The sequence below is a fragment of the Cervus canadensis genome, chromosome 2, assembly GCF_019320065.1.
Source record: "Cervus canadensis isolate Bull #8, Minnesota chromosome 2, ASM1932006v1, whole genome shotgun sequence".
In the NCBI taxonomy this organism is placed as follows: Eukaryota; Metazoa; Chordata; class Mammalia; order Artiodactyla; family Cervidae; genus Cervus; species Cervus canadensis.
In genome coordinates, this window is record NC_057387.1 from 49,717,066 (window position 1) to 49,729,314 (window position 12,249).

General features: G+C 36.1%; 1 protein-coding gene across 1 annotated transcript in view; it reads left to right on the plus strand.

Moving 5' to 3' along the window:
- Positions 1-1,045, plus strand: part of HFM1 (helicase for meiosis 1) — a 121,779-nt gene extending 120,734 nt beyond the window's left edge. The window contains exons 40-41 of the mRNA XM_043448911.1: positions 36-187; positions 929-1,045. Of these exons, the coding sequence (XP_043304846.1) occupies positions 36-187; positions 929-998 (222 nt within the window). The 3' untranslated portion in view covers positions 999-1,045. The remainder of the gene's footprint in view (positions 1-35; positions 188-928) is intronic.
- The last annotated feature ends 11,204 nt before the right edge of the window (positions 1,046-12,249 follow it).

The following is a 12,249-nucleotide window of genomic DNA, read 5'->3' on the forward strand; positions in this document are numbered from 1 at the left end:
CAATGGTTGCTGACTTTTTTAACCTCAAAATATAGGTCCATTTCCAAGAAAGAGAACAACAAAGTCTGTCACCAGAGATTGAAAAGCTATGCTTTACTCGCTCTGAAAAAATATCAAACTCTTCAAATTTTAATAAGAAAGTGGATTGCTTTATTAGAAGTGAATGTAAAAAGGAGACTGATTTCAGGTAAGAACTCTTTAAAAATATTTTAAGACTATACAAGTGAAAGCTTTCTACAAAGAATTTCAGCATTCCTTTTCCCTTGGTTCATTTTAAAGATCAGAACCTACATGTTTTATTTACTTAAAAATGTAAGAATTTTAGACCTCTGGTAAGCTAAGCTCCTTAAGATAATTCAAAATGTCAAATATCTCAATTTTTGAGAACCTATGTATTTGATGCTAGTAATTAAAACAGTGTATTACATTAATAAACTTTTTTACTTATTTGAATATAATATGTTGATAATATGAAATATGAGGTCACTTGAGAAATGAGATCAGTTAATTTTTCTAATGTTCTAGTTGTATTTCAGCCACCAAGTTCTGTTATAGTTCTACAGGTTCAAAGAAGAAGTCAGGTTAAATCTAATCAGTGTCCCTACTGCTGATCATTTTTATGGTTACCTTTAGCAGTTTCCCTCTCCCTCTTGAATAGTCAAGGTTTGGAGACCTGTTGACTGTGATTAAATGACACTACTTTCCAAAATGTCTAAAGAAATATCTATCTAATATACTTGTCTCTACCTTTAATAGTTCATGAACTCTAATTTCCCCCAGACTTCCTATAAGATTATGCATATTGAAGTTCATTTGATAAATTACCTCTCAGCAATCTTCAAGTTTATCCATTTAATATTTTAGTATATTATTTATTATAAATTTGTGTTATAAAAATAGTTACTTTTACATTTGCTTTTCCCCCCAGTAGGTATCATCCTGATGATGAAGCTGATGAAATAAAGTCTTTTCTGGGAATATTTGATGGTATTTTCTAAAACAGACAAAAATGCTTTTTATATTAATAAGACAAAGTATAAAGACACCTACTTACAAAGAATGATTTTTATTTTTAAAAAGTAGTTCATGTTTGTTCAGATTTTTTTTCTTGGATTTGACCAACTTTGTTGACTTTTTTTGCAACAAAATATTTGGACTGATTTTTTTCCCCCATAATATTGTAACTTCATGAAAAGCACTTTTACAGTGGCTTTGTTTCATAAGCTGATAATTAAGCTTCATTTAGAAATAATTATTTGGTTATTAATTGGATATAGACCAGAATCAATTTAATATTTTCTAAAGAAGAAATTCTGTGAAGGCAAAATGTTTGTAGATCAGTAAATCTATTTACTGTATCAATGTTTCACCATTAAGTTACTAAAGGATTTTTTTTTTACTAAAGATTTTTAAGAATCCAGTGGCTGTCTGAACCTTTTCTTATATCATTTCAAGCAATAATAAAGGAAATGTCAATCAGTGTAGACTGTCTTCCTTTAACTTGTTTTTCAATGTGGTGAATTCTAAAACTTTGTTATATTGATTTTTAATACAGCAAGTTATTTGATATTATTTTCCAGTGAGTTATCTCTCAGATTTCTTTATTAGTAAGTAGTATCATAGGCACTGTAAGCAGTATTTATTATCTAATTTATTTATAGATACAGTGTGAAGTTGAAGCCACTTCAGAAATTTTAGGAATTTTTCTTCAGATATAAAAACCTTAGAGGAAAGAGAAATAGAGAAGATGATGAGGTTGTTGGCTGTTATTAGTAAACATTTATGAGGCATCATATGTATTAAACTTAGAACAAGTAAAAGAGACTTTGTCTCTGTTGAAAAGTAAGAGCAACCAAGCCCTTATTTTAGTCATCTTTACGATTGGTGTTTCTGCATCTGAATCAATCATGCTACAACATTTAAAGGTTATTAAACACCATTAAAATGAAAAATTGGTTCACTGCAGTCTGCTCATCTAGCATACATAGACTTTGACACTAAAGAAATAGCAGTTTAATTTAAGAAGACTTACTGTGATCTGCTAAGTGAAAAGTACTGTGCCTGGTAGTGCAAAGGATACAAATGATGAAGATACTGTTTTTGCTCTCATGGAGCTTACTTTACATTCTGGCAGAGAAGTTAAGACCTATAATATAGCAATAATAAATATAGACTACATTAGAGAAGTGGGCCTCAAGTTTCAGGATGTGTTGGAATATTCTAGAGAGCTTCTTTGAAAACAGATTGCTGAGCACCATACCCAGTTTCTGACTCAATAGATCTAATATGGGGCCTAGAATTTGCACTTCTAACAAATTCTCAAGTGATGCTAATACTGCTATTCCAGGGACTACACTTTGAGAATCACTGCAATAGAGATTTAAAGAACTATAGGAGTTCTGGAATTCCCTGATGGACCCCGTTGGAAGGGGTCCCCCTGCCAACGCAGAGGACACAGGTTCAATATCTGGTCCAGGAAGATTACACATGCCATGGAGCAGCTAAGCCTGTGCGCCACAACTACTGAGTCTGCACTCTAGAGACAGTTGACCCCAATTGCTGAGCCCACGTGCTGCAACTGAAGGCCGTACACCCAGAGCCTGTGCTCTACACGAGAAGCCACCACAGTGAGATGCCCACACCGCAATGAAGAGTAGCCCCTGCTGCCGCAACTGGAGAAAGCTCGCGTACACAACGAAGACCCAGCTTAACCAAAGTAAATAAAGAATATTTTTTAAAAATAAAGAACTATAGGAGTCTGTAAGAGAGAGAGAGTATTATCCTGACTATGGGGTCAGAGAAGCCTTTATAGGGGTAAACATTTGAACGGAGCTTTGAAAGATGAATAAGATTTTGATGGGCAAATACATAAGAGGAGGACATTGTAGGCAGAGGGGACAGTTTGAGCAAAGCTCTGAGGGAGGAATGATGAATAGATAATTATAAACATAGGTAAATGTTGTAGATGTTTGATCTGTACCTTGAGGTCACTTTGTGGAAGACTTTAGATGTTAAAGTAAGAAGCTTGAACTTTACTCGCAAACTGATGTTTCCCAAACTTTGCTCATCATAAGAAATGTATGGATAATATAGTAAGTACACAGATTTGGCAGACTTCATCTCAGAGCAACTGATTCAGAATCTCCAGAGCACAGAACTAGGAGTTCTATGGTTTTAAGAAGCACTCCAGGTCATTTTCTATCATCAGGCCAATTTTAGAAACACTTGGGTAGATAATTTGCCATTTGAGCAAGTGCTTACCTGGAAAATTATGTGTATGTTAAGTATATGTAATTCAAAACCTTGTTACGTATACTGACCACTTAAAGGAGTACAGTCACTGGGTATTCTTTCCATGAAGTGAATAATAACCCTAAGTTTTCCTATTTACTAGTTATGTTCTAAATACATTGGGTTAACTTATTCCTATAGAATGAACCATACAACAGAGCTTTCACAAAAATCTTTGTTGGGCTAAATTTTCAGAAGTTTTTTTTGATTAAAAATGTCCTTAATTGACTGTTTGGCAGCTACCTCATAGGTATGGAGTGAGAATTTAGTAAGCCACTACATAGAAAGTTCTTAGTTTAAATACTGATACATAGTATGTGTTCAATGAATGGTAACTATTTGTACTGAAAAGAAATTGTCCTTAACAGCACTTCAAATAACCCATTGGGAAGGGGTGAGATAATACAATATTTAGTTGTCATATCTGAGTTGTGTTAAATCACATAGGATTTGAATAATGAACTCTTGATTTCCACAGATTATCATCCATAGAAAAGATTTTAATCTTAGACCTCCCTCCTATATATACTTCTTCATGCTTTCAAATAGGTCCCCTCCACTCCCATTCCCTCCTCGCCAACATTCTTAGTTGGTTTATGGTCAGAGCACACAAATCTATTTTAATATTATGATAAGTAAAATGTAATTATAAATCTTTGGCATATTCTAATACATTCTAAAGCCCAATACAAATGATCACTGGATTACTCACTTTTCTAGATATTATCACAATTTACTCCTTAGTAGATTATGAAATAGTCTCTTTACCAAGACTCCATTTCTAGAAAATAGGAACAACAGGAACTGTAGGGAATATACTGTTCAAGGACCCCTAACTTAGAGGGAGAACATTGGATACCAATGCATCTTAGATAGTAACAGTTATGTATAGAAAAGGTACCAATGAGGAGGAAATCAGGGCAAAGATGAGTAAACTAAGCTAAGCTTAGAATTAAGCTAAGTAAGTAAGCTAAGAATTTAGTGTGAGTTTTGATTAGTTAGTGGAACAAACAAAACAAAAGGGAAAACGCTGGCACTTATTTCTTGGTATTTCAACTCCTGGCTGCCAGTAGTTAAAGACCTTGCTGCCTACAGTCTGTTCTGAAGACCAGTAACATGGGAGATCCCTGGAAGTTGATTAGAAGGTCTTGGGCCTCCCTCCAGACCTTCTGAGTCAGAATCTGCATTTTAACAAGATCCTTGGGTGATTATGTGCACACTAAAGCGTAGGAAGCACTTGTTTTCACTGGAAAGGAAGAGAAGAGGATGATATCAGAATTTTAAGAGGATCCATTCCAGAAGACAATTATAAAAGACTAATGATGATTACTTGGTTTTCTGCACATATATTTCCTATTTTAAATGTAGCACGGTGGTATAGCTCTTCTTTAATTACCTCTCAGTACAGGTTGTTTTCTACACCAACTGTCTAAATTATCTTTATAATTCTCATACATCAACTGGGTATTTTGTTATGTAGCTTTGAGAGGCACTAAGATGCCCTGTAGAGTTTTGTTTTATTAACGTAATGTAAAAGCAATAATTCAGGCTTCCCTGGTGGCTCAGTAAGACAATCCACTTGCCAATGCAGGGGACATGGTTCGACCCCTGATCCGGGAAGATCCCACGTGATACGCAGCAGATGAGCCTGTGACACAACCCTTGACCCTGTGCTCCAGAGCCCGGGAGCCACGACTGCTAAGCCCATGTGCCTCACTACTGAAGCCCGCACACCCTAATTAATCAATTAACTAATTAAAAGTCCCCGACAAGAGAAGCCACAGCAATGACAAGCCCATGCATCACAACTGGAGAATATCCTGTTTACCGCTACTAGAGAAGAGCATGCACGCAGTGAAGACCCAGCACAGCCCTAAATAAATAAATAAATAAAATTTTAAAAATTAGAGCAGATCATTCAAAAGAGCAATCTTTGTCTTATTTTCACATTTCAATTCAGAAACCTTTCCCTAAACTAACACCTGCCTTAAAAATCCCTACATACTTCAGCAAAACAAAATGAACCCAAACAAACCCAAACAAAATAACTCAAACCCCACATAGCATTCTGAAAGATTTAGAAAAGTGTCCATAAACCTAGTCATGAATTTTATGTTGTAGTTATAAAATGTTTTATTAAAAGAGGAATTAAAATTCAGCTGACATTAACATTTTGCCTGAACATTTACCTCCTGTGACAGTAGATGGCTTCAAACCTTTAAAACTATATAAATGACTAAAGTCACCTTTGTTTTTATTATTTCTAAATTGTTAACTTTGGAAACAACTTTTACCAATTAGAATTTTTTTTTAAGCTAAAAGAATTTTGCTACAATTTTTTTCATTTCAAGTGTATTAAAATTTTAGCAAGACAAATTATTCAGGTTACAGATTATCAAAAGATCAACTCAAGTTTAAGTCACATTAAAAAGAAAAAAAAAGCCAAAAACCTAAAAACAATGAAAATACAGAAATAACAAAGGAAATTCACCAACAGGTCTCTAAACTTGAAAATTGAGACAAAATAGAAATTAATTTGCACAACTCTCATCCACTTTTGCCTCTATTTGTCCTAAGGCTTGCTTGATAATGTGATCAAATTTTTATTTTTGTCATGTACATGGTCATTTTCTTGACCATTTGATTTTTGGTTTTCCTTTTCCATTGAGGTTCTGGTCTCATGTTCCTGGTAGGAATCTATTTTCAAGTATAGGAGTATCTCTTCTGAATGGACAATAGACTGGAGTCATGTTCAAGATTTTCAGTCTCATTTCACTAGATGCATTTTTCTTTAATTTTTCCTTTTTTGTGTTTTCAGGAATTTTTTCATATGTTTCTTTTTTCCTTTTAAAAATTTATCTTCAGAAGCACTTTCAGAATCAGAAGACTGAGACTCTCTTGAGCTATCTGAGTCATGAGATGATGGTGAGGATGGTGATGATGACTTATGCCTTTTCTCCTTAGTTTTAGTTTGGGAATTAGCTCTCTGCAACTGAATATCTGCACCTCAGCAAATGGCTCTCTAGCTGCATCTGTTTTCTGATTTTTCTCTCTTATACAACTTCTTGACCATATTTCTACTCACTTATCATTAATAGTGATAGATTTGTGCAAGAGGTCTCATTTCTTAATATTATTAATAACAATATCTTCAGATACAATATGATCTATGGAAACATTGCAATTACACTAATCTCGGTATAAAAATTCAGATCTGAGCCTCAGGTGGATGCTCAAATGTTAAACATACTTTCTTTTTAAAAAAAACTTCCTAAGTAAGGCCTTCTGGCACATAGAACATAGATGGCATATACGTTTAATCTTTATAATAGCCTTATGAGGTAAATTCTCTTATGTATATATTATGTATATGTTATGTATATATTTTATACATGTGTATGTGCGTTCTGAGTCGATTCAGTCATGTCCTACTCTTTGTGACCCCACAGACTGTAGCCTGCCAGGCTCCTCTGTCCATGGGATTTTTCTAGGCAAGAATACTGGAGTGGGTTGTCCCTTTTACTGGTCACCTGTCAACATCAGTAGACATCTCTTCTTCCCATTTGGCACTGAGCCTCAGGTAATTATTTTGTTTTTCAGTTTTCACACTTAAGCTTCTGTTCTTTAACCTGCTTTTTGTCCTGCCTCCAGATCCCTGAAGCCTAGTTGTTTATCTTTCCTAGGTCAATGACTTCATTTTGAAACCCAATATTTTGAAGAGAGAGAGGAGAGCCTGTGTTCAACAAAATCCTTTTTGTAAAGCCAAATTGGTTTTGTCTGCTAGTGCTGTGTCATAAAGCTTTCTGTCTGCTGTACGTGAAAACTACCCTAAAAAAGAAAGAGAAGAAACCCAGTTATTTGTGACATTTTCCAGGATGATAGGACTTAAGCATTATCTGCTTGAAATGTGACTCTCATCTTGCCATTTTCTCACATAATAAATAGTTACATGTGATTTTTTTTTTTCTGCGTCTCTCAATTAGGAATATACTGTTTTGAGAAGTTTGAAAGTTAAACACAAATCTTACTGAGAGTATTTGATATCTATCTTATAAAAATATGATTGTATAAAGTAATTCTTAAAGTTCTATTTTTATCCTTAAATTAAAGTTGAAAGAAAGGAAAGGGATTATCAGTTGTTATTAGATTTTTATGTTGAAAATTATGAACTTTCAGTATATAAATTTCAAGTTTTTCCCCAAAGGCTTTATTACTTCCTCCAGTTGTCTTTTCATTTTCCTGTGCTGTCCATCAACCATTTCCTATCCTTCTGGGATTCTCCTCAATTTCTGTTTGCATTGCAATGTCATATTTCTTTTATTTTAAATGATTTTAATTTCATTTTTAATACATAGTGAGAACACACTTTATTAAGTTCATTTCACTATTTTCCACTATCAAAATAACTTTGTCTTTTGAAATTTTTGCCTCCTAAAATAAATTACTTTAGGGTCTTCATAGAAATATTCTCTTTGCTCTTTGAATTTTCTACACTTATGGAAAAAAGTTACATATTCCAAATACATTTCTAAAGTAGAGGTGTTTAGAAAAATAAAATTCTCAGTGTAATAAATAATTCTCCAGTTGGATATTCCATTTACAAAATCATGTAATTTATGGTTTTATGCTCTTATGTTAGAAGAAATCTTTTCAATAAAAAGAGTTTTGTTGGATTTTTTTCTGATTATGAAAATAACATATGTTTATTTATAGTACTTATACTATGAAAATAATTCAGCAATAGACTAGTACACATAGCAACAGAGGCCTAAAAATGAGTACTAGGTGAAAAATGTTAAGAAATAGAATGTGAAGCTATCTAAGTAAATTTAAAATATATGTACAAAAAAACAAGAAAATATATTTTATAGAAATATAGGCAGACTCAAAGATTTATATCATGCATTAGAATTGTTGTCAGTGGGGGGTGGTTTGAGTGGTCTAAATGGGAAATGTGGATAAAAGAAATTTCAGATAATACAGAAATGTACAAAGAAGTTAAAATCACCCTCCATCCCACCACTGGATGGTAATCACAGTTTGCATATTTTGAAATACAGTCATCCAGATACACACATGCACACTTTAAAGTGAAATTATAGTCTTTTTTATCTTTATTTTCATTTAGCAATATAATATAAATGTTATACATAATCAGTTTTCATGTATCAACAGAATGAACATGGTGTGCAAAACATTTAATGACTACCCTATTCATATATATTTAGATTATTTTCAGTTCTTTAATAACTGGTATTGCAATGAGCATTCTTCTACATTAATCTTTCACTAGAAATGTACCTTTAAATTATTGAAACAAATTATTGTCAAATTGTCCTCCAGAAACTCAATTTTTACATTCCCAATATGAAAATTTCTGATTCTTCTGGGAAGCTAAAACTTTATTTAGGCTTTAGGTTCTAAAACTTAATACACTTGTAGAACAAACTGACAGAAACAAAGTTATCTCTATATTCCAGGTGATTGAAATGTCCAGACCTCAGCAATAGAGTAAATTTGCTCAGAGTCCTTTCTGTTCCGTGGGAAATCAAAGACTACAAAACATGATGATGTCAGTGCACAACTGACAATTTAGCACTGCTTCATGATCCAAACATCAGAAATTGAGTGAACTATGGGCTTCCCTGCTGGCTCAGCTGGTAAAGAATCCGCCTGCAATGTGGGAGACCTGGGTTTGATCCCTGGGTTGGAAAGATCTCCTGGAGAAGGGAATGTCTACCCACTCCAGTATTCTGGCCTGGAGAATTCCATGAACTTTATAGTCCACGGGGTTGCAAAGAGTCAGATACGACTGAGCGACTTTTACTTTCACTTCATAAAAACAGCAGCAAGGATGCACCTAGAACTACACCTCACATCATTTATATGTATTCATTTAGGTAGTACATCAACTTTTTTACACCTGTATGTGTATCAGACTCCTGAAAAAAAAATTAAAACCTTTAATTTACTAGGGGTGAAACTTGTGTTCTAAGTAATTGTGAGTTACCTATTTTTCACCCTGGTTCCTAAAGTGCCTTTAAACTTTCCTCATAGATTTGGAGTTCATTAGCAACCTTATGTCGGAGAAGGCAATGGCACCCCACTCCAGTACTCTTGCCTGGAAAATCCCATGAACTGAGGAGCCTGGTAGGCTGCAGTCCATGGGGTGGCTAAGAGTTGGACGCGACTGAGCAACTTCACTTTCACTTTTCACTTTCATGCATTGGAGAATGAAGTGGCAACCCACTCCAGTGTTCTTGCCTGGAGAATCCCAGGGATGGGGGAGCCTGGTGGGCTGCCGTCTACGGGGTCGCACAGAGTCGGACACGACTGAAGTGACTTAGCAGCAGCAACCTTACGTACCAAACAGTCGGGTGAGTTTTCAAACCCAGATTTGAAAGGAGACAGCAGTTCCAGTACCCCTCTCCCCACTGGAGCAGACTGGCGGGGTGGGAGGAGCCGTGCCGCAGAGCCAGACAGACCCTGGGCTCCCTGTAACCCCCTGGGCTGCCTGCAGCGACCCTTGTCCAGGCCCTGAGCGCCTCACTAAGGTCCTCTGCCTCAGTTTCCTCAACTATCATGTGGAGAAAGGATATCCACTTGACTATCTCCAGTATCTAGAGCAAATATTTCAACAAATCACTGTTAACTCATGGTAACAATTAGAAATAATGAATAACAAATGTGCAATGGGAGACTTCCCTGGTGGCCCAGTGGCTAAGATTCCACGCTCCCCATGCAAGGGGCCTGTGGTATGATTCCTGGTCAGGCAACTAGATCCTACATGCTGCAACTAAATATCCCATGTGTTGCAACTAAGACCCAGGGCAGCCAAATAAATAAATAAGTGAAACATTTTAAAAAGTGAAATGTCTGGAACCTAGCAAATACTCATTAAGTGGCAGCTATTGTCAGTGTTAACATAAATATGAGAATGTTGTTGAAGGAGAGAAGCAGAAAGCAAAAAGTTTCAGATAAATGTGTTGGCTGATGGGAGTCCCATTTTAGGTGCTGGGGCCAGTGACAGTCTAAAAATGTGGGAATTCCTATTGACAGGTTAGAAAAAGAGAGGGAGTTGCTTTGAATTAGGCTCAACATTCAGAGCTATCAACAACTTCTCTGAACAGAAAATACCCATGTGGCTTTTAACAATGGTTGAATGTGAATAAGCAACTCATGAAGGTAAAGTCCTTAAGCTTTTTCTACCCAGTGTCACTGCTACACCCAAACCACATTGCAGAAAGAACTGCTAAATGCATGTTTCCTTAATGCTACTACATGGCAGGAATTTGATAATCTCTTTTCAAAGCACACCTTTATTAAAAAGGAACTATTCAAAGCCATCTGAGTGGTAATTACTACCTAAAGGCTAATTGACCTAATTAATCTAATATGGGTCAATGGCTTTATAATACCCAAAGAAGAGCATTTTCAAGTGAGGAGGAAAAAAAACTCCAAAGAATTTCTTTAAGTGAACATCCTTAAATTTAGTGAGTCTGATTTATTTCTTGCACACAGATGTTATAGTGCAGCATATTATATTGCTGGAGTGGCCGAGCTGGGATAAAAAGAGATAGCCTAATTCTCCAAGGATACTGAGGAATATTCGGTTCATCACTCAGGGGAAGGCACTATATAAATTACATTAAAACAATACTGCCTCTTTCTGATAATGTAGCACTGAAAGAAGAATTCAACATGACAAGAAGTCAAATTTACTGTCATACTGTTTTGATTCTCTTGGTGATGTGAAAGAGTGCATGCTGATATCTGCTTTTTATCTGATTAACTTTGGCTTTTCTGAATACCAGCTTGTCCCATTTGAAGTATTGACAGTAAAATACAGATAATATCTAGGTCCTATGACTGAGGAAAGGATGTGTAATCCATACCTGAGGTAGACAAAATAAGGCCCCCAAAGATGTCCACATTTTAATCCCCAAGTCTGTGAGTATGTCAATAACATACAAAAGGAAATTTGCCAATGTGAAGTTAAGGATCTTGAGATGGGGAGATTATCCTGGATTATCTCGGTGAGCCCAGCCTACTCACGAGGGTCCCTATAAATGACAGAGGGAGGCAGGAGAGTCAGAATCAGACAAGACATGAGGGTGGAAGCAGAGCTCAGGAGAAAAAGAGAATTTGAAGATGCCACGTTGATGGAGAGGAGTAGTAGTGTTAGTCGTTCAGTCGTGTCTGACTCTTGGCGACCCCATGGATTATAGCCTGCCAGGCTCTTTTGTCCATGGAATTTCCCAGGCAAGAATACTGGAGTGGGTAGCCATTCCCTTCCCCAGGAGATCTTCCTGACCCATGGACTGAACCTGGGTCTCCTGCGTGACAGGCAGATTCTTCACCATCTGAGCCACCTGGGAAGTCCATGATGGAGAGAGGGGTCACAAGTCAAGGGATGCAGGCAGCCTCTAGAATTTGGAAAAAGGCAAGGATATGGATTCTCCCCCTAGATCCTCTGGAGGGAATGAAGCCCTGGGTTTTAAAATCAAGTAGCTTTGATTTTATCCCCAGGAGGCCTCTGACCTCCAGAACTGTAAGTGATGAATCTGTGTTGTTTTAAGCCACTAAATACGTGACCATTTGTCACAGCAGAATCCAATGGGCTTATGGCCCAGAACCACACTGATGTCATTTTAATTGAACTGAAATGACTTTCCTGTGCCTGTAAGTCAAGACTTGGAGGTCCTGCAGCAGAGGCTCATTTTGTTCCTGTTCATTTTTAGGCCTTTTGCAAAATGGAATGTTGGTGAAGGTTCCTGAGTATGGGAAGAAATCTGTCCTTTTGTGAGTTAATTTCCCTCTCCCAGGTTTTTAAAACCTAAAAACATTTTCTAAAAAGGTATTTACAACCATGCACAGTGTCTTTTCACCTATTTATCCTCGATTCTGTATGCAAAATTAAGCAAGAGTAAAACACTTGGGACTTGGGGACTCCCCAGG